Here is a 22,487-nt window from a genome sequence, read left to right as displayed (position 1 = left end):
TGAAGTGTTCTTGGGTAGCACAGTTGGTTGGATATTGCACTCTTGGTTTTAGTTCACATCATGATCTAGGGGTTGTAGGATCAAGCCCCACATTGGGCTTCGCACTGAGCTGAGAGTCTGCTTGGGACTCATTCTCTCTCTCCCTCTGCCCCTCCCCTCCACACACAGTCTCTCCCTCTGTCTAAAATAAATCTAAAAACTAAAAATTAAAAAAAAAGACATTTCAGAATATGGACCTTAAACTTGACTTCAGTGTATGGCCTAGAGACAGGAATTTTTTAATAATCAGTGTATAGATGATAATTGAAGCAATTGATGAAAAAGAAGTTGTTCTCAAATTACATTAGGAATAACTAAAATCCTTTTTGGACAAAGCAAAATTACTACTGTCACTTGCCCCCGTAAAGTTAATGACTGGTATTGTGTGCTCTTCCAGACTCTTTACTACCTATTTTTACTATATATGTATATAGTAAAAAAAAAAAATGTATATATATATATATATACACACACACACACATATAATTACATAAAATATATATAATTTTATACAAAATCGTATCTTCTATTTATGCAAATATTTGGCAGATAGCTTTTTAAATATATATCTTAGAAAGGGGCAGCCCTGGTGGCACAGCGGTTTGGCGCTGCCTGCAGCATGGAGTGTGATCCTGGAGACCTGGGATCGGGTCCCACGTCGGGCTCCCTGCATGGAGCCTGCTTCTCCCTCTCCCTCTGCCTGTGTCTCTGCCTCTCTCTCTATGAATGTGTGTCTATGAATGAATAAATAAAATCTTTAAAAATATATATATATATATATATATATCTTGGAAAGATATCAGTAAAGTTTATATAATATATTCAAGACATTATCCTAGACACAATTTACTTCAAGAGTTAAAGGGACAGATCTAGATTTAGAATACCTCAGTTTAAATATTTGCTCCACCATTTATTAGATGTGTAACTTTTGTAAAGCACTTTCATTTTCTTCATCTATTAAGTGCAGTGGTAATAATAAGTAATATGTTTTTTGTGTAGTTTTTGAGATTTAAATGAAATAATAAACGCCATAGCACCATGTTTGGTACATGGCAAACTTTAATAAAAGTTTGCTATTTGGAATGAACAATCAGGAAAGTAAGTAAAAAAAAAAATGCCATTTACAATAGCATCAAAAAGAATAAAACTCAGGACACCTGGGTGGCTCAGCAGTTGAGTGTCTGCCTTTGGGTCGGGATGTTGTCCGTTGTCCAGAGTTCCATGCAGGAGCCTGCTTCTCCTCCCTCTGCCTGTGTCTCTGCCTCTCTCTGTGTCTCTCATGAAAAAATATAAATAAAATCTTTTTTAAACATTTTTTAAAAAGAATAAAACTCTTAGAAATAAGTTTAATCAATGAGGTATAAGGCTTGTACACTTAAAACTACAAAACATTGGTGAAAGAAATTTAAGATAACCTTTAAAGAAATTAAAGAAACAGGCATCCTGTGTCTTAGATTGGAATACCTAACATAGTTAAGATGATAATACTAATTAAAGAGATCTCTAGGTTCAATGCAATCTCTAGCGAATCCCAGTGGTGTTTTTGTTTTTGTTTTTTTTCCAGAAGTGGAAAGGCCAACCCTCAAATTTATATGGAATTGAAAGGGACCCCAAATAACCAAAACAATCTTGAAAAAGAGGAAAGTTTGAAGACTCACACTCCCTGATTTTGAACTTCCTATAACACTACAGTAATGGAGACTGTGGTATTAGCATAAGAATGGACATATAGACCAATAGAATAAAACAGAGAACTTAGAAATAAACCCTCACATCTAAGGTCAATTGATTTTTTCACACTTCAATTATCTGTTTTTTGCATGATTTATATAATAAAGAATGCATTAGTAGAACAAAATTGTAAAAACTTTACAAGTAAAGAGATACATAGATATCAAAGGTGCAGGCTCAAAAGTTCTTCCTGATAGAAGTGCACAATCAAAAAGATTTGGACAATGGTGTTGTTAACAAGGTTGTTTTCACAGGAGGTATTCAAGGTTGCTTTGTTTTTATATTGTTAATGAATAGAGGTAAATATTTCTATGTAAATTAAATGAAGCCAGTGAGAAACAAGGTAGATGACAAAAGACTTTCTTGGAGTAAAAGAAGTTTGTGAAAAATTATTAGATTCCGGAGAGGGAGACAAACCATAAGAGACTCTTTTTTTTTTTTTTTATAAGAGACTCTTAATCATAGGAAACAAACTGAGGGTTGCTGAGGGGTGGGGGGATGGGTAACTGGGTGATGGACATTAAGGAAGACACAGGATGTAATGAGCACTGGGTGCTATATAAGACTGATGAATCACAAACTCTACTTCTGAAACTAATAATACACTATTTGTTAATTAATTGAATTTAAATTTTAAAAAATCATTAGATCCATATTTTGTAAGTCTTGAAACACTGGCCAGTGGCCATGCTTCTTGTATGGTTAACGGATTTTTGACAAGTGTGCCAAGATCACTCAGTGGGGGAAAGAACAGTCTCTTCAAGAAATGGTGCCAGGAAAACTGGATAGCCACATGCAAAAGAATGAAGTTTGACCCTTATACCTTATTTGTGTATAACGCAAATTCATTGAAAATGGATAATAGGCCTAAATGTAAAAAAACTAAAACTATAAAACTCTTAGAAAAAAATATAGGGACAAATCTTCTTGACGTTGGCAATGATTTCTTAAATATTATATCAAAGCACAGGCAACAAAAGAAAAAAAAATAGAAAAATTGGACTTCAGAATGAAAAACTTGTGTATCAAAGGGTACCATCAAAAGAGTGGGAAGACAACACACAGAAGGGGAGAAAATATTTGCAAATCACATATCTGATGAGAGATTAATTTCCAGAATATATAAAGGATGCCTACAACTCAAATGACAAAACCACAAACAACCTAATTCAAAAAGCACTTGATTTTTTTCAAAGAACACATGCAAATGACAAATATGCACATGAAAAATGCTCAATGACATTAGTTATTAGAGAAATGCAAATAAAACTCACAGTGAGGCACCACTTCCAATGCACTAGGATGGCTATTATCAGAAAGATAATAATAAGTGTTGTTGAGAATGTGGAGATACTAGAGCCCTTGCATGTTGCTAGTGAAGATGGAATGTGATGTGGCTAGTGTAGAAACCAATCTGCCAATTTCTCAAAGGTCCTATAGGATCACCATAGGACCCAGCAATTCTATTCCTAGGCATATAAGATATGAAAACAAGGACTCAAACAGTTACTTGTTCACCAGTGTTCATACCAGCATTATTCACCAAAATTTATTATTCTGCCAAAATGTGGAAACAGTCTAAGTGTCCATCTACAAATGAACGGATAAATAAAATGTGATACGTATATACAATGGAATATTATTCAGCCAGGCAGCCCGGGTGGCTCTGCGGTTTGGTGCCGCCTTCAGCCCAAGGCGTGATCCCGGGGACCCGGGATCGAGTCCCATGTCAGGCTCCCTGCATGGAGCCTGCTTCTCCCTCTGCCCGTGTCTCTGCCTCTCTGTCTCTCATGAAAAAATAAATAAAATCTTTTTTAAAAAAGGAATATTATTCAGCCTTAAAAAGAAAAGAAATTCTGACGTATACTATAACATGTATGAACCTTGAAGACATTATGCTAATAGAAATAAGCCAGACACAAAAGCACACATATTGTATGGTTCCATTTATATGAAATATCTAGAATAAACAAATTCATAAAAATAAAAAGTAGCAAAGAGGTTACTGGGATCTGGGTCAAGGGGGTAATGGGTAATTGCTTAATGGTTACAGAATTTCGGTTTGGATGAAAAGTTTGGAAATAGTGGTGATGGTTGTACAACATTATGAATGTAATACCACTGAACTGTACATTTTAAAAGGATTAAAAGGACAAATTTTATGATAAATGTATAATATATCACACTAAAAAAAAATAGACAAAAAAATAGGCAGGTCTTCCTTTAAAGAACTTACAATCTAGTTAAGAGAATTGGGACATTTAAAGAAATAACATTAAGTATTTGATGATAGGGCAGCCCGGGTGGCTGAGCGGTTTGGCGCTGCCTTCAGTCCAGGGCGTGATCCCAGAGTCCTGGGATCAAGTTCCACATCAGGCTCCCCGTGTGGAGCCTGCTTCTCCCTCTACCTGTGTCTCTGCCTCTCTCTCTCTCTCTCTGTGTGTGTCTCTCATGAATAAATAAATAAAATCTTTTTTTTTTTTTTTTTTTGGTAAATAAATAAAATCTTTAAGAAAAAAGTATTTGATGATAGCATGAGAAAAGTGGTTTTCTTTGGATAGAGGAAACAGGGAATGACTGGAAAGGGAAATGAGGGAAGTTCCTGGAGTGATGGAAATGTTTTATGTTTTGATTGGGAGGTTTACATGGTTTACATTTGTCAAAACTTACAAAATTTCATACTTAAAATTGTGTGCATTTTACTTTATGTAAATTTCACCCGGTAGGGGGGCATTATTAGCTACTACTAATCCCTTGACTATTAATATATATTGTAGTTATTTTCTCCTACTTCTCATTTGTATGAAATCCTTCATCAAATAGAGGCGTTTAATTTTTTTGTACCTCTTAATCTCCTTTATGTATTTTGCCCATCTCCCCACCGGCAACTCACAGTTTGTTCTCTGTATTTAAGACTGGTTTTGTTTTTGTTTTAATTGCACACTTAAGTGAAATCATATGGTATTTCTCTTTCTTTGACTTATTTCACTTGACATAATGCCATCTAGGTCCATCTGTGTTGTTGCAAATGGCAAGATCCCATTCTTTTTTAAGGCTGAGGAACATTCCTGTGTGTGTGTGTGTGTGCGTGTGTGTGTGTGTGTGTATCACATCTTTATCCATTCATCTATGGAAGGACACTTGCTTCCATATCTTGGCTATATAAATAATGCTTCAATAAACATAGGACTGCATGTATCTTTTTGAATTAGTATTCTCATTTCTTTTGGATAAATACCCAGTAGTAGAATTACTGGATTGTAGAGTATTTCTATTTTTACTTTTTTTGAGGAAACTCCAGACTGTTTTCCACAGTGGCTGCACCAATTCACATTCCCACCAGCAGTACAAGAGGGTTCCTTCTTCTCTACATCCTTGCCAACACTTGTTATTTATTTTCTTCTTGATACTAGCCATTCTGACAGGTGTAAGGGGTATCTCCTTATAGTTCTGACTTGCACTTCCCTGATAATGAGTGATATTGAACATCTTCTCATGTGTCTGTTGTATATCTGTATACACCACCTGTCTTCTTTGGAAAAATGTCTATCTGGATCCTCTGTTCATTTTTCAATTGGATTGGTTTTGAGGGGGGACACTGAGTTGTAGAAGTTATTTGTATATTTTGGATATTAACCCCTTATCAGATATATTGTTTGCAAATATTTTCTTCCATTCACTAGGTTCTCTTTTTGTCTTAGGAGCCATATCCATATGTTGCTAAGGCCAATATCAAAGAGATTATTGCAGAGGCTTTTAATTTTAAATAGTTGTTGATCCACTTTTTTTTCATTTATGGTTTCTGGAATTTATGTCTTGCTTTAGAAGGTATCTTATTCCAGGTTTGCAAACATATTTTATTTTTTCTCAATATTTTATCGTGTGTGTGTGTGTGTGTGTGTGGACGTGCACGTACTTGTATGTGTGTATTATATGTAGCTGTTGACTAGTTGAAAACCATGGGTAAGTTTTCTAACATTGCTAAGCCTTGGTTTTCTCACCTGTAAAGTAGAGATAGGGATCCCTGGGTGGCGCAGCGGTTTAGCGCCTGCCTTTGGCCCAGGGCGCGATCCTGGAGACCCGGGATTGAATCCCACATTGGGCTCCCGGTGCATGGAGCCTGCTTCTCCCTCTCCCTGTGTCTCTGCCTCTCTCTCTCTCTATCATAAATAAATAAAAATTTTAAAAATCTTTTTTTTTGGGATCCCTGGGTGGCGCAGCGGTTTGGCGCCTGCCTTTGGCCCAAGGCGCGATCCTGGAGACCCGGGATCGAATCCCACGTCGGGCTCCCGGTGCATGGAGCCTGCTTCTCCCTCTGCCTGTGTCTCTGCCTCTCTCTCTCTCTGTGACTATCATAAATAAATAAAAATTAAAAAGTAAAAATTAAAAAAAAATTAAAAAATAAAAATTAAAAAAAAAATTAAAAAAATTTTTTTATTTTTATTTATAAATAAAAATTAAAAAATAAAAATTAAAAAAAATAAAAAAATTAAAAAAATTAAAAAAAATTTTTTTATAAAAATTAAAAAGTAAAAATTAAAAAAAAATTAAAAAATTAAAATTAAAAAAAATTAAAAAAATTTTTTTATTTTTATTTATAAATAAAAATTAAAAAATAAAAATTAAAAAAAATTAAAAAAATTAAAAAAATTAAAAAAAAATTTTTTATTTTTATTTATTTATGATAGTCACAGAGAGAGAGAGAGGCAGAGACACAGGCAGAGGGAGAAGCAGGCTCCATGCACCGGGAGCCCGACGTGGGATTCGATCCCGGGTCTCCAGGATCGCGCCTTGGGCCAAAGGCAGGCGCCAAACCGCTGCGCCACCCAGGGATCCCAAAATTTAAAAAATCTTTAAAAAATAAAAAAATAAAGTAGAGATATTGCTGATTTGGCTTTGTTACTGATAAAATGACATTTGAAGGCCATTAAATGCTTTACTCATTTAGAAGTTAGTCAGAAGAGGGTAGCTATTATTATTTTATATTATGGTATTATCTATTATGGTATTTGACATTTTATCATAATTTTTTGTGCATCTGTCTCTTTCACTAAGGCTTTTCATTGGTAGGAAATGTGCCTTCCCTCAGTGCCTACCCAAGTGCCTTGCATTAAATAAGTGTTCAAATGTTCATTGAATGTAGGAGTTAATTGAATATATGAATAATAGGATAAAACCAAAAAGTAGGGTACCTGGTTGGCTCAGTCAGTTAACATCTGCCTTCAGCTCAGCTCATGATCCTGGAGTCTCAGGATTGAGTCCCACATCTGGCTCCCTGCTCAGCAGGGAGTCTGCTTCTCTCTCTGCCCCTCACTCTGCTCATGCGCTCTCTCTCTCTCTCTCTCTCTCAAATAAATAAAAATCTTAAAAACAACAAGAAGAAGTAAAAGAAAGAAAGACAAATTTTATCCAGCAGTTCTGATACGAAACTAAACACAAAATTGAAGTCCAATTGAAGGAACCTTATGAAATATGTAGGGGCTCTTGTCCAAGGATGGACTCCAAGAGAACTGAGGTTCTGCTGATTGAAACTGCCTATAAACATTCAGGCAAAAGTGTATTTTTCCAGGGAGAAGATCCATAGGCAGATTTTACTTTCTAGGAGGCCATGGATCCTGAATACTTTGCCCACTATTGTATTCCCAGCTCACAGAATACAGCTTGGGGGCAGCCCAGGTGGCTCAGCGGTTTAGCACCACCTTCAGCCCAGGGCGTGATCCTGCAGACCCAGAATCAAGTCCCCTGTCGGGCTCCTACATGGAGTGTGCTTCTCCCTCTGCCTGTGTCTCTGCCTCTCTCTCTGTATGTCTCTCATGAATAAATAAATAAAATCTTTTAAAAAAAGAGAGAGAATACTCTTGGTAGCTCAGAAATGTTTCTTGAATGGATATCTGACTGAATGAAAAGCTTTCATCAGATTTTCACAGGGGTCTGTGACTCCAAAAAGTGTTAGAGCTTGATAATATAAAAGAAAAAGAAATCAAATAGATCCCTGAGAGCTTTTATCTGGGCCAGAGCTCCGAGAAGAATCTATCATTATGGACTGATGAAGGAGCCCCTTCCCCCATTCCTTCTAAAGGACTGGATGATTCCCTTCTCAATTGGCTTTTTGATTCTCACATTTGCAGATTCTCACATTTGTTTGTAGTCAGGCTTGAATCAGAAGCCAATTTCTGCCTCCTACTGTATGACCTGTTAAATTAAAGCTGTCTAGGCCAGTTTTCTCCAGTAACATCCACCTTCAGGACCCTGTGAGTGGATTACCAAATCAGAACATTGGTATAATGCTGCCTGATTATAGTGTACAACCAGTTTTGTGTCCTCTTGTGCTCTTCCCCTCCAACTTTTTTTTTTTTTTTAAGATTTTATTTATTTGGGGGGCAGCCCAGGTGGCTCAGCGGTTTAGCGCCACCTTTGGCCCAGGGCGTGGACCTGGAGACCAGGGATCGAGTCCCACGTCAGGCTTCCTGCATGGAGCCTGCTTCTCCCTCTGCCTCTGTCTCTGCCTCTCTCTCGCTCTCTCTTTGTGTGTGTGTGTGTGTGTGTGTATGTGTCTCATGAATAAATAAATAAAATCTTTAAAAAAAAGATTTTATTTATTTGGGATGCCTAGGTGGCTCAGCGGTTGAGCATCTGCCTTGGGCTCAGAGTATGATCTCAGGATCTGGGATCGAGTCCCATATTGGGCTCCCTGCATGGAGCCTGCTTCTCTCTCTGCCTATATCTCTGTTTCTGTCTCTCTGTGTGTGTGTCTCTCATGAATAAATAAAATATTTTTTTTAATTGTAGTTACTTATTTGAGACCGAGAGAGAGAATGAGCAAGCATGAGCATTGGGGAGAGGCAGAGGGAGAAGCAGACTCCCTGCTGAGCAGGGATGCCCTGTGCAGGGCTTGATCCCAGGACCCTGAGATCATGACCCAAGCCAAAGGCAGATGCTTAACTGACTGAGCCACCCAGGCACCCCCAACTCTTTTTTCCTATGTAAGACATTGGTTTACATCCATTTACCTTGATTTCTAGGCCTTGAGGCAGTTCCTTACTATAACCAGTTTGTCTCTAGTGGTCCGTAGAATTTGTTCATTGGGCTACATAAGCAAATATGCAATAAGCAATTATGGTCATTTACAAGAACTGCTGTCCAAATATGCCTAATTACTTTGCGGTACAAGAATAATGAAGGGAAACTCCCATTTGTTGACTTCCTATTGTGTACCAGCACTACACTATGCACTTTCATGTCTTATCTTACCCTACAAATTAGACTTGTCATTTAGTAGAAACATTGAGAAAATTTTTACTTACGTGGATATTAATTTTGTGCCTGGACCATAGTGGGCACTAAAAAATAGCTGTCAACCAAATAAACTTTCTTTTACCTTTTAACCTAAATTTCACAAACATTCAGCGTGGACAGATGTGCTCCCAACCTTAACATGACACTGAAAATTAGTACGTTCTCAGTGAAAGTGGCCTGTAAGAAGCCATTTTCAATATATTAAACAAATACTTACTGAGTAAATACTGTGCTCAAACTATGAAAAGACCTGGGGCTTGTGGAGCATACTCTTCCAGGTTCAAAGGTGCTGGCTGGGGACACAAGACTAAGACTAGGGAAAAGTGTGCTGGCTCAGACTGGACTGGGTGTGACTGTTAGGTGGGCAGAGACTTTTCCAGGCTTTCAGGAGAGATCTCTTGCCAGGACTAAGCAAGAAGGATTTGGTGGGAAAGGATTAGATTCAGTGTTGGGACACTTGGGCTCTAGTTCTCACTGAGGGTTAACTGGTTGGGAGACTTGTGCTTAGTCCCTTAACCTCTCCAGACATCAGTTTAGCATCTGGAAAATAAAGTGGGGTGGGGGTGGTTATTAGTGAACTTGTTCGGTCCTGAGTGCCTTTCAATTCTTAGGTTCGAAAATTTGCTGTCAACCACACTTACTTTTCCTTTGAGAACAAAATACTTCCTACACTTGTAATTTCAAATAAGTCAATCAATGGCATTCATCAGCCACTCTTAGAGAGACTGTGCCATAAATTTCTCCCCATATACATACCAGGATATTTTTTTAAAGGTTTTATTTATTTATTCATGAGAGACAGAGAGAGAGAGAGAGAGAGGCAGAGACACAGGCAGAGGGAGAAGCAGGCTCCTCATAGGGAGGCTGATGAGGGACTCCATTCTGGACCCTGAGATCACACCCTGAGCCCAAGGCAGAGGCTCAACCACTGAGCCACCCAGGCATCCCCTAATTGTGGTTTTCATTTGCATTTCCCTTATGATTAGTAATGTTGAGTATCTCTTCGTATGCCTATTAGCCATTTGTATATCTTTGGAGAAATATCTTCAAGTCCTTTGCCTATTTTTTAACCAGGAATTTTGTTGTGTTACATTGTAAGAGTTCTTTATATATTCTATATATTATTTACTCTTTACAGAGTTTTGCTTTGCAAATATTTTCTCCCATTCCATGGATTGACTTTTCACTCTGTTATGTCCTTTGATGCACAGGAATTTTAAATTGGTAAAATTTAAAATTTTTAAGTTGGTGTAGTCCAACTTACCTATTTTTTTTCTTTTGTTGTCTGTGCTTTGAGTGTCATACCCCAAGAAATCATTTCCAAATCCAATGTCCCAAAACTTTCCCGTTTTCTTCTGAGTTTTATCATTCAGCGCTTACATTTAGTTCTTTTGTGCATTTTGAATTAACTTTTGTATATGGTGTAACGTAAGGCTTTAACTTCATTCTTTCACATGAGAATATTGTTTTCCTAACACTGTTTGCTGAGATAACTAGCTTTTCCTCATTGAATGGTCCTGGCACCCTTGTTGATTATTTTACCATATGTGAAAGGGTTTGGGGCTATAAATTTTGCAGGAGGGGGTGGTACAGGAATGACGCGGTCCCTGTCTTAACGCAGCCTCAGTAGAGGTTTTGTTTCAAAAAGCATTTGTCCAGCGCGGTTGTGTTCAGTGCACACTGGGCCCATGTTTTCCCACACTTTTGCCTCGTAAGCTTCCCATACAACCAGTGAGGTAGGTGGGCTGAACCCCTTTAACAAACTCAGTTCCCCAAAAGAGCACTGTTATGGCTTGTCGGAGGCAGGCACAAAGTTAGGATTTGAACCCTGGGTTCTTGGCTCCATGCGTCCTATTTCAGGTAAGGTGGACTTCGATGTCCTCATCTCTAAAATATGGGCAAAAATGAAATGAGATGGTCTCTACTAAGCAGTCTGGCAGCCACAGGATCCTAGGCATTAAGGAGTCCACCAAAACCCGCGGCCAAGCGTGAGGTGTACACGTTAGGCCTGCAGAGGGGAGCGGAACCCAAACAGTCCGGAAGGCCAAAGTCCTAGGGCTGGAGTTCCACCCCCGGGCGGACCCCAAATTCTTACCCGGAACCTGGGCGCGGCTGGGCTGTGCGACTGGCGCGGGAGGGGGACGAGCCAACAGAAAAATGCCTGCGACGCGATTCCCGTTGAAATGCCCCAGTGTCTCCGGAGTGAGGCTTTCAGTTCTAACACCGTCCCTACTATAATCAGCTCCTCTGCCTCTCTGCCTTTGGCTCACCGATTGCGGAGTAGTTTCTTCTCCGTTGCCCCTTCCTTGGCTTCCTTCTTGGTACGCCCCCACCCAGTCTGGGAAGGGCCGGGCGGCTGCCCGCGTAGACACTGCGCATGCGAATCCCCACTGCGTGGGTGGTGATAGGGTGGGGGGTGCACGGACCCCGCCCCTTCGCTGCTCCACGCGTGACGTCGCGGGGGGCGCCGGCCTCCGCCCGGCTGCGAGCGGTGAGAGGGAGCGGCAGGCGGACCCAACGCCGCAGAACCGGGAAGGGATGTTGCGGGTGTTGAGTTCCTGCAGGAGGGGCTTTGCGGGGGGAGGGGAGGCCCAGGGGCACCACCAGCCGCTGAACTCAGGCCCTGCCCTCCCCCTTCGTGCTTTCTTCCCCTTTCCAGACGTGCGGGGCCGGGAGGCAGGGCAGGGGCTGGGCATTTGTGACACCTGCATTTCCCCGAAGCCCTCCTTCTCCCCCCACCCCATATGTTTATCCCGGTTTCCAGATGTTCCTTTTCATCAGGCTGTCGCTTCTCGCTTGGAAAAGGGAAACAGAAGACGGATTTCAGACCTTGGCCCATGCCACTCTGTGAAAGTCCCCAGAACCTCAGTTTCCACCACAGTATTTTTTGCGTTGCTTCACCTGGTTTTAAAGATCAGTATGACACAGTGAAATAGAAAGGAAATGGACATTTGTTGAATTCCTGCATGGCTGAATACTATGCAAAACTGCTTTATTTGTCACATTTAGTCTTCATTATTTGGTGTTCTTTCACAGATCCTTAAGCTCACAAAGGTTAACTGATTTTTCTAACATAGCCAGTGAGTGGCAGAGGAGGATACAGATTGAACGGTCTTGCTCCAAAGTGGAGTTCTCATCAGACACTTCCTTTGTTTAGGCTATTGGATGGCACCGCTCTTCAGCCAGACCCTCGCCCCAGAAAAGCTGCTTCCTGAATTTCTCCCCTTGACAATTCTTCTGGGTTCCTTTTTCCAGCACAGTGTGTTCTGCTTTGCTTCTGCCTTGATTACTTCAGAAATGAAATGCAGCAAACATTTATTAAGTGGTGCAGGGGGATGAACACTGGAAGTCAAGAGCCTTGGATTCTTGTCCTGGCTCTATCATTAAGTGGCTGTGTGGCCTTGGGGCAAGTTCTTGGTCTTTTCAATGCTTTAGCTTCCCTTTGAATAAAATGGGTAAGTGCCTTCTGACTGGCAGGCTCTTGTCCATCCTGTCCTCCAGCAGGCTCTCCGTGGAGCCCCGGACCTCTCTCCTCCCCATGGGCAGCTGCCAGGCAGGGCACAACCTGCATCTCTGTCTGGCCCACCATCCGCCTTTGGTCTGTGCCACTTTGATCCTGCTGCTTCTTGGCCTTTCAGGCCTAGGCCTCGGCGGCTTCCTCCTTACTCACAGAACTGGCCTGCGCAGCCCTGACATTCCCCAGGTGAGTACTTTCCTCATCCTTTTCATACAAGCTTGCACATGCTGCTAATCTCTCACCTCTCTCCCACTTTTCTTTTGCACACAGGACTGGGTCTCTTTCTTGAGATCTTTTGGCCAGCTGACCCTGTGCCCCGTGAATGGGACAGTCACAGGGAAGTGGCGTGGCCCTCACGTCGTGGGCTTACTGACCACTTTGAACTTTGGAGATGGTCCAGAAGGGAACAAGACACAGACATTCCAAGCCACGGTCCTGGGTAGTCAGATGGGATTGAAAGGTGAGATCAAGGGCACCTGGGTGGCTCAGTGGTAGAACAGCTGCCTTTGGCTCATATCATGATCCTAGGGTCCTGGGATTGAGTTCCGCATCAGGCTCCCCACAGGGACCCTTCTCCCTTGGCCTATGTCTCTGCTTCTCTCTGTGTCTCTCATAAATAAATAAATAAATAAAATATATAAAAAAAAAAAAGGTGAGATCGAGGAGGACTATGGGTTGAGGATCAGAACACTTAGGGGTGGGCCCTGTCTCTGACCTCCCCAACCTGGTGACCTTGGGAATATCCTTTGGCCTTTGTCACTTCTAGTAAGGACTAGATACTTTCAGTGAACATAGTGACACTATGTGGGTTCCCTGTGCTTTCTCTCTCCTCTTTCAGCACCTAATCTTGGAGGTGTGATAAGATGGGGTAGATTTGACTTAATGTTCTTTATCATCCCTCTTCGTCCCTACTGCTTTCTTCTCTTAGAGGCACCTTCTTTTTCCTCATGGATATTCAAGAAACATACCCTGTTCAATTAAGCAAGTGTTTTGAGTGCCTGCTCTCAGGCACTCTTAGCACAGCTCTATGTGCTATGGAGGATACAGAAAAAATTAGATATCATCCATTCCCACAGAGCTTAGAGTCTCCTGGGAAAATGATGGGGGGAGGGGAGGGAGTCAGTGGGTGCCATTGACTCTTGTATGAGATTTGGCTTCAGGTTCTTTGTCTGAAGTTGGGGAAATGAAAAAAGAGGAGAGAAAGGTGGAACTCCCCGGCTTCTGTGGTCCTTTCCGACACTACCATTCTAAGATTCTCTTGTGAGATTGCGTGTGTGTGTGTGTGGGGGGTCTCTTATGTCCAGGTGTACATGTTGTGATAAAAAAAATGAGAATAAAGGAAGGTATCTGATATATACAGACTTGAGATAATTTTTCCTATTCTTTTTATTTTGTAAATATATATACATCAGCTTTACCGTAAAATTCACACATTTAACATGTACAATTTCGTATAGTCACAGAAGTGTGCAACTATCACCACAATCAATTTTAGAGCATTTTCATTCTCTCAAAATAAATCCTGTACCCATTAACAGTTGCTTCCCTTTTCCTCTTAACCTTCCAGACCCAGCAACTACTTATCTCTCTTTTTCTGTAGCTTTACCCATATCATTTCATATAGTATGTGCTCTTTTGTGGCTGGCTTCTTTCAAGTATAGCATGTCCATGTCATAGCACATATCAATCAGTACTTTGTGTTTTTAGTGCTGAATAATATTCATTGTATGGATATTCCACATCTTATTTATTCATTCATCACGTTGATTGATACTTGGATTGTTTCTACTTTTTGACTATTACGAACAATGCTGCTGTCAACATTCACATACAAGATTTTGTGTGATCATACATTTTCATTTCTCCTGGGGGAAATGAAATACCTAAAAGTGGAATTGCTGGGTCATATTGTAACTCTATATTTACTCTTTTGAGGAACTGCCAGACTGTTTCCCAAAGTGACTGCACCATTTTGTGTTCTCCCCAGCACTATGTGAGTTCCAATTTCTCCACATTTGTTATTATCTGGCTTTTTTTATTCTAGCCATCCTAGTCATTGGGAAGTAGTATTTCACCATGGTTCTGATTGGCATAGTTCATGGTACTGAGCATTTTTTTCATGCACTTATAAGACCTTTGTCTATTTTTTTTAAGATTTTATTTAGTTATTCATGAGAGAGAGAGAGAGAGGCAGAGACATAGGCAGAGGGAGAAGCAGGCTCCATGCAGGGAGCTGGATGGGGAACTTGATCCTGGGACTCCAGGATCACGCCCTGAGCCGAAGGCAGACGCTTAACTGCTGAGCCACCCAGGCATCCCTCTTTGTCTATCTTAGAAGAAATATATATTCAGAGTTTTGCCTTTTAAAAAAAATGGATGATTTGTTTTTTAATTATTGAGTTATAAGAGTTCTTTATATTTTCCCCTATCTGATGTATGACATACGGATTTTTTCTCCAATTCTCCGGGTTGTCCTTTCACTTTGTTGATGGTGTTCTTTGAAGCACAGAAGTTTTACTTTTGATGAAATCCAGTTTATTTTTTTCTTCAGTTGCTTGTGCTTTTAGTGTCTTGGTTAAGCAGGGGTTGCCTAATTCAGGCTCATGAGGATTTCCCCTGTATTTTCTACTAAAATTTAATAGTTTTAACTCTTACATTTAGCTCCGTGATCCATTTTGAGTTAATTTTTGTGAATGGTGTGAGGATGGGGTCCAACTTCATTCTTTTGCAAGTGACTAACCAGTTGTCCCAGCATGTTTTTTTTTTTTTAAAGATTTTATTTATTTATTCATGAGAGACACAGAGAGAGAGAGAGAGAGGCAGAGACACAGGCAGAGGGAGAAGCAGGCTCCATGCAGGGAGCCCGACGTGGGACTCGATCCCAGTACTCCAGGATGATGCCCTGGGCCGAAGGCAGGCACCAAACTGCTGAGCCACCCAGGGATCCCCATGTCCCAGCATGTTTTATGGAAAGACTGTTCTTTAACTTTTAATAGTATCAGCACCCTATTGAAAATCAATTGACCATGGATGTATATATAGGTTTATTTCTGGACTCTCAGTTCTAGTCCATTGACATATGTATGTATCCATGGTAGCACCACAGTTGTAATCACTGTAGCTTTGTATTAAGTTTGAAATCAGAAAATATAAGTCCTCCAACTTTGTTCTTTTTAAAAACTGTTTAGATTATTCCAGACCCCTTTAATTACCATATGAATTTTAGATTCAGCTTCTCAAGTCCTGCTTCTGTAAACAAGCCCTTTCCTTTTCATAACAGTTAGAAAGAGAATAATACCATCAAAGATTATTCTGGACAAAATAAAAAATAATCCACCTATGATTGTATCATCTAAGTAATAATTATTGAGCACCTATTGTGTACCAAGCATGGGACTATAGAAATATCTAAGACACCTCAAGCTGCTTATAGTTTAGCAAGGATACAGATGTGAACCAAAGTAAATACCTTCCAATGTGTGAAGTAGCACACAAGGTACAGTGGGAATACTCAGGAGTCTGTCAAGCAGGGTTAGTGAAGATAGGCTTTTCCAAGGATTTAGTGCCTGAGCTGAGGCTTGAGGAAGATTTCGGAGTGTACTCTTCCAGGCAGAAGGACAAGCATATGCAAAGGCGTGCAATGGAGACCATACTGGCATGTTTGAGACCTTCAAAGTGTTCAGTTTGACTGGTGCAGGGGAAGCGGTGTTGACTGAGTGCAAGAGATGCATTTGAGGAAGCAGACAGAATCCTCTGGAGGATGTTGTATGCCAGGCCCAGGTAGTTGAACTTTATCTGGTACATTGGGCAAGCTCAAAATTTTAGTCAGGAAAATAGGGTTTTGTTGTTGTTCTTTTGAAAAGATCACACTCTGTGGGCTGACTGCCTGGTGGAAGCGTGTCCAGAGCAAGAAGACCAGGTAGGAGGTGATTGCAATGGAAAGAAAATGAGAAAACCTGAGCTAAGACAGTGCTACGAAAGAAGGGGACTGATCCCAGAGAGACATTGGCAGTGGATTGACAGGGCTTGGTGACTGATTAAATCTGGGGAACGTAGAGAAAGGGGGAGTTTCTCGTAGAAAATTTTACAGTTACATTTCTTAGTTCTTATGATTTATATACTAGTTTGTATTTCTCTTTTTTCACTTATATTTTTTTATTACTGCCTGGCTTGACCATTATTATTTTAATGGATGTAAGGTGATCCATTAAGTGGTTGGGCCTTCATTTGTAATGCTTTTCCTAGTGTTAAACATCTCTGTTGCTTCCTATTTTTTGGTATTTTTTGTGGTCACAATAAACATCTTGGTATAGTTTTCATTTTTCTTTTGAATCTTTTCCTTAGGATGAGTTTCTATAAATGATATTACTGAGTCAAAGGGTATGGACTTTTTTTAATAGATAAATTCATTTTGTTGTGGATTTGGCCACATGGAAGTATACAAAACACATGTAAAAATCCACCTCACCCCTGCAGTGTCCACAGTTTGATGGGCATCTTTTCAGTCAGGATCTGTATTCATTTAAAATTGCAACAGATACAGCCACATTGTCTTCTAAAAGGTATCATTCATTGAGAGTGCCCATTTCCCTACATGTTCAGCAACTCCTGTTATTATTAGTCTTTTTAATTTTTACCAACTTAATGAACAAAGGGATTACCTGATTGCTTTTCATTACTTTCTTCTGATTATTAGTAAGGTTGAATATGTTCTTGTAGGTTTATTGGCCCCATTCATGCCTCCGCGAATTTCCCATTTAAATCCTTTGCTCATTTGTCTTTTAAGTTATTTGTCTTTGTCGTCCTGATTTTTAGGAGATCCTTATATGTTCCGGATTGTAAACCTTTTTGCTAATTAAATATAGGCATTTTGGGGTCCCTGGGTGGCTCAGTTTGTTAACCATCTGACCCTTGGTTTCAGCTCAAGTCAGGATCTCATGGGTTGTGAAATCAAGTCCCATGTTGGGCTCCACTCAGAGAGGAGTCTGCTTGAAGAATCTCTTCCACTGCCCCTTCTCCTCTCAAATAAATAAATCTTTACAAAACATATATAGGTATTTTCATCCATTCTGTTACTTTAAAAAAATTGTTTTTAAGATTTTATTTATCCATTTGAGAGAAAGAGAGATAGAGCATGAGCAGGAGTGGGGGCAGGGGGAGGGAGAGCAGGCTCCCTACTGAGCAGGGAGCCCAATGAAGGGCTCCATCCCAGGACCCCAGGTTCATGATCTGAGCCAAAGGCAGACACTTAACTGACTGAGCCACTCAGGTGCCCCGCTTTTTAAGTTATCTTTCATCATAAAGAAGCCTTCAACTATTACAAAGTAAAGTTTATTGTTCTTGTCCTTTACTCAAGCTTTTAGGTCTTGTGTCTTTTCTAGGAAGGCCTTCCCCACTTTAAACTTAGAAAATATTCTTCTGTATTTTCTTTGGGTTTTGTTCTGTTTAGTTTGTTTGTATAGATCTCTAACACATCTGGACTTTATTTTATAGTGTGAGATGAGTCTAACTTTTTTTTTTCCCAAATGGAAATTGTCCCAAGGCCATTGACTGAGTAGGCTGCCCATCCTTTCCCTGCTAATTTGAAATGGAGTGTGAACCTTTTCATGGATTTTGGTACCTAGCAGGGAACTGCTTTCTTAAAAAGGACAGACTAGTTTATACAGACTGACGTTGGCAATGTGTATCTGCACCCCATTTCACTGCAACTTTGTGAGTATTGGCATGATTGTTGTATTGATTGTAAGCAAACATAATTCACTTTTTGTTTATATTGGTACACAGTTATTGTCCTTTCTCAACGACACAATGATGGTATAGAGAGTACTTTATTGAACAGACTCAATGCCAACCCAGCTGTTACTGAAGGAAGCCTTAGGAATGAATGGAAGTCTGAAAATGGATGGCTTCCACCCCAACCTCCATCTTCTTCCACCACCTCTCCTATGTCTCTCATAGGATCTTCTGCAGGAGAGCTGGTCCTCATTACTGCCAAGGTGACCACAGAAAGGACCCCAGAAACCTGCATGTATTTTAGTGCTGCTCCAGGAATCCTGCCCTCCAGCCAGCCACCCATATCCTGCTCAGAGGAGGGAGCAGGAAATGCCACCTTGAGTCATAGGATGGCTGAGGAGTGTGTCAGGGTCTGGAGCCACGAAGGCCTTGTGCTCACCAAGTTGCTCACCTCGGTAAGAGCCTAGGTTGTTGGGGTTTCATAGACTGCCGCGCTGAATGCTCTGTCCAGAAGGCTTCTGGGGGCAGTTTTACCTAGTAGAAAAGGCACAGGCTCTATTATTCTGCCTCAGCTTGCTGTATGACCTTGAGCAAGCATCAGAGCCTCTCTGAGCCTCAGCTTCCTCATCTGTAAAATGGAAAACATAATACTACCTCATGATGCCAACAAATAAAGATGAATGAGAATGAATGTCAGGTGCCCGGTCCATACAATGCCTGCTACGTAATAGAGATCGGATGAGTGACAGTTATTACTATTAATGATTGTCTTTAAACAGAATAAAATACGATCTCCACTTTAAAGGAATGCAGAAGCTGTAATAAGAGGCAGAATGGGCTAATCGCTATCATAGAGATGTGAGCAAAGTGTTATTCAAACACAGAGTAAGGAGCAATTAACCCTAACTTGAACATTTATGGAGAGCGCTTCACAGAAAAGGTAGCATTTATGAAAGGGAATTGTGTACAGTAGTTTATAATGTACAAAGTGCTTTCAGGTTCATTATCTCATTTGATCTTAAAATAGCCTTTTGAGGTAGCTGTTATTATCCCATTTTACAGATGAGGAAAGAGGCTTAGAAAGAGGGAGTGAATTGCCCAAGGCCACACAACTGGTTAAGTGGCAGACCCAGGATTGCAACCTATGCCTTCTGACTGCCTATGCCTTCCCAGGCTTTATCTGCCCTTTCAGGGTGACGAAGAGGACGAAGATGTGGGCAGAGAATGCGATAGAGGGCGTTTGGAAGAAGGAAATACATTCCAGGCAAAAGGACCAGCATGAGCACACAGGCCTAGAAGTTGAAAGTGTTCAGTCTTTGAGGGCACTCCATAATGAGGGCCTTAGGAATGGCTGAAGGGAAGAGACAGAAGAGATGCAGGGGCCTGGTTGTGAGGCTAAAACACTACAACTTGATGCTGCAGGCCATAGGGGCCACTGGTGCTGAGTGGGGAGAGCCTGCCTGAGTGCAGGAGACAGACCAGTTAGGAGGCTGCTGTGTACTTGCCTTCACGTTGCCAAAGAGCCTGGCAAGGAGCATCACTTAGGAGCTTAGAATCAGAGAAAATACTGGTGTCCAGACCTGGCCCTGCTTGAGCATATTTAAAATGTGGATAGTAGGGAACTTTCCTATCTCATGGAGACATTATGGGGATTCACTTCAGTGGTTGGGCAAGAAAGCAGTTCGTATACCATCAAAACAGTTACCTTATATAGAAATTAGATTTTCCCTTTGGTTCCCTGGCTGTAGAGAGCCCTCTCCCCCGATGGGGGCTTCTCTCTATGGCCCTAGGATAAGGTGTCTCCTTAGGAGAAGATTCTCTACCCTCCCTCTCTCTCATTTATTCCTCCTTACCCCCCTTTGCTCATCCTTAGGAGGAGTTGGCTTTGTGTGGCTCCAGACTGCTTGTTTTGGGCTCCTTCCTGCTTTTCTTCTGTGGCCTTCTCTGCTGTTTCACTGCTGTGTGCTTCCACCCACGCCGGGAGTCCCACTGGTCTAGAACCCGGCTCTGAGGGCACTGGCCTAGTTCCCATCTTGTTCTCAGGTAAGGTTCTTTGCTCCAGTCCTGTGGGAGTAGGAGATGGAGTGGGGGTGGCAAGTATACCTGTGATAAGAGTCATTCCTAAACACTATGGTTTGGTTTTACTTATTTTTGAATTTTATGTAGATGGAATATACATACTCTTTTGTGACTGACTTCTTTTGGTTAGCATTCTGATTTTAAGATTCATCCATACCTGTAGTTCACATCCAAGCTTTTTGGCAACAGTGGTGAGTTAAGAGAGTTCAGATTTGATGATGCATCCTGAATATGAATTATGCTTACCTTGCTTTTGCCCTGAAATTCTGATACCCAGTTTTATGATGCAAATTTTGTAAAACTCATCCTGGGCAGTGCAAAAGGATTGATGATGCCCATTTACTAGGCACATAGTATGTGCCCAAGCATTTTATTTTTTATTTTTTAAAGATTTATATATCTATTCATGAGAGACAGACACACAGAGAGAGAGGCAGAGACACAGGCAGAGGGAGAAGCAGGCTCCTCGCAGGGAACCCAATGTGGGACTCGATTCTGGATCCCGGGATGATGCCCTGAGCTGAAGACAGACCCTCAACCACTGAGCCACCCACGTGTCCCAGTGCCCAAGAATTTTACATGCTTTATCTTTTCCATCAGCCTTCATTACATTTAGAAAAAAGTGATTTTGCTAACAGGATCTTTGGAGGAACACAAAAAGGTAGCAGTGGGCAGGGAACATATTGGCTAACTAGTTCATGTGTCTGGTCGTTAAGGGAAAAAAAATTTCTCTAAAAAAGTCTCACTCTGTCAGGTGGACATCATATAATTTGAGAGTTATCTGTTATCACCCAATTCTTAAACTGTTCTCAGCTTCAACAACTGGTTGCTGGGCCCTCGGAGATAGCCATGGGAGAAATGGAGACACCCCAAGCCCAGGGAAGGGCTCTGACCAGAGGAACTGGCCACTCAAGATCAACGTTGCTTATTTTCCTCAGGGCTAGGCTCCACCAACCTGGGATAGGAGATGGTGGAATCCTCTTTGCCTTTCTTAGATCTGAGTAGACTGGGAAAGGAAAGCTCTCTGGCTCCTGGTGGATCCTGGGGTCCTAAAGCCACTCACCCAGTCCCAATAAGCACTTGGACCCATCTATAGTTGCCACTTCCTCTGCTCCTTCCTCACTGTTTTCAGCCATCCCAGAGCTTCACCCAAGGGACCTCTCATCTGCCCTGGTTTTTAGTCTTTTTCTCCAGGTGTGAATCTTTTTCTCCAGCCTTTGTTCTGAGTTGGAAGAGATGTTACAAAACATGAAGAGCTGGAATGTGGGGGGAATAAAAGTTTTTGTTTTGCCCAATGTTGCCCAGGGTGTTTATTGGGGATTGGGTTGAAGTGGGAATTTCAGGGTAAACAGGTTTGGGTGACTTTTGCTTGTTGACACTTAAGTTTGGGATACAGGCTGGCTAGGGCATGGATTGCTGCAGCTATGTCCTCTATTGTGACTTACCTTTGGAAAACACCTGATTTTGATCACAGAACTGCCACTTTATGTCTTGTTTTCTTCTATGAAATAAAATCGATAGTTTCAACTAGTTGAGAGAATCAGGTGGGTATGGTCTGGGAATGCTTTGACATAAATGCTGTGTGACCTTGGTTAGGTCATGCAATTGTGAGAGGCCTGCTTCCTGAAGGGGTTTGACGGATTGAGTTTTCCCAGCAAAGATTCTTCGAACTTGGGAGGCCACGTCCTGGCTGTATGGTTACTAACCAGAGGAGTCCGTTTTCCCGCCTTTTCCACGCCCAGCAAGCCTCCTTCCCTGGCTCCTCCCAACCGCTACCTATACGCAGGCGCAGATCACGGCTGCTTCTTTCCTTCCACTGGCGCCCCCTCAAAGCTTCCCCTAGCAACAAGCTCGGGCTCAGCGCTAAGGAGGGGCGAACGCATGCGCTGCAGTCCTCTCCACCGCCAGTTGTCGGACTGCGTGCTGAGCTCCTCCCCCTCCAAGCCTAGCCCTTATGTCCACCTCCTCCCATCCAGGGTCCGCGTGGCGGAGCGCGCGCGCACTCTGGCTCGGTGGCTGCCCATCTCCCTGGCCCCGGCAGTGAGGATAGGGGGGCGGGGCTATTTCATTGGGGGTTCCGCCCCCTTTG

General features: G+C 41.5%; 1 protein-coding gene and 2 long non-coding RNA genes across 8 annotated transcripts in view; 1 reads left to right on the top strand and 2 right to left on the bottom strand.

The window, feature by feature from the left end:
* Positions 1-11,622, bottom strand: part of LOC140638668 (uncharacterized) — a 28,951-nt gene extending 17,329 nt beyond the window's left edge. The window contains exon 1 of one of the 2 annotated variants that reach the window (XR_012035669.1): positions 11,165-11,622. This is a non-coding gene — a long non-coding RNA (uncharacterized lncRNA). The remainder of the gene's footprint in view (positions 1-11,164) is intronic. The other variant, XR_012035670.1, reaches the window with a different exon arrangement.
* TMEM219 (transmembrane protein 219) overlaps positions 1-21,693 on the top strand; it is a 50,286-nt gene extending 28,593 nt beyond the window's left edge. The window contains exons 1-6 of one of the 5 annotated variants that reach the window (XM_072836391.1): positions 11,404-11,560; positions 12,574-12,772; positions 12,857-13,046; positions 18,545-18,774; positions 20,193-20,362; positions 21,212-21,693. In XM_072836391.1, coding sequence (XP_072692492.1) covers positions 12,608-12,772; positions 12,857-13,046; positions 18,545-18,774; positions 20,193-20,330 — 723 coding nt within the window. In that variant the 5' untranslated portion in view covers positions 11,404-11,560; positions 12,574-12,607 and the 3' untranslated portion in view covers positions 20,331-20,362; positions 21,212-21,693. The other 4 variants (XM_072836390.1, XM_072836394.1, XM_072836392.1 and 1 more) reach the window with 4 other exon arrangements.
* On the bottom strand, positions 18,390-22,430 carry LOC140638669 (uncharacterized). Its single transcript, XR_012035671.1, has 3 exons — positions 21,844-22,430; positions 20,173-20,383; positions 18,390-18,853 (listed from the first exon to the last, which is right to left on the bottom strand). It is a non-coding gene; the product is annotated as an uncharacterized lncRNA (long non-coding RNA).
* Positions 22,431-22,487: the final 57 nt, after the last annotated feature.

The sequence above is a fragment of the Canis lupus genome, chromosome 8 (assembly GCF_048164855.1).
Source record: "Canis lupus baileyi chromosome 8, mCanLup2.hap1, whole genome shotgun sequence".
NCBI lineage: Eukaryota > Metazoa > Chordata > Mammalia > Carnivora > Canidae > Canis > Canis lupus.
The sequence above is the reverse complement of the archived record's forward strand: the minus strand, read 5'-3'. Positions and strand labels throughout refer to the sequence as shown.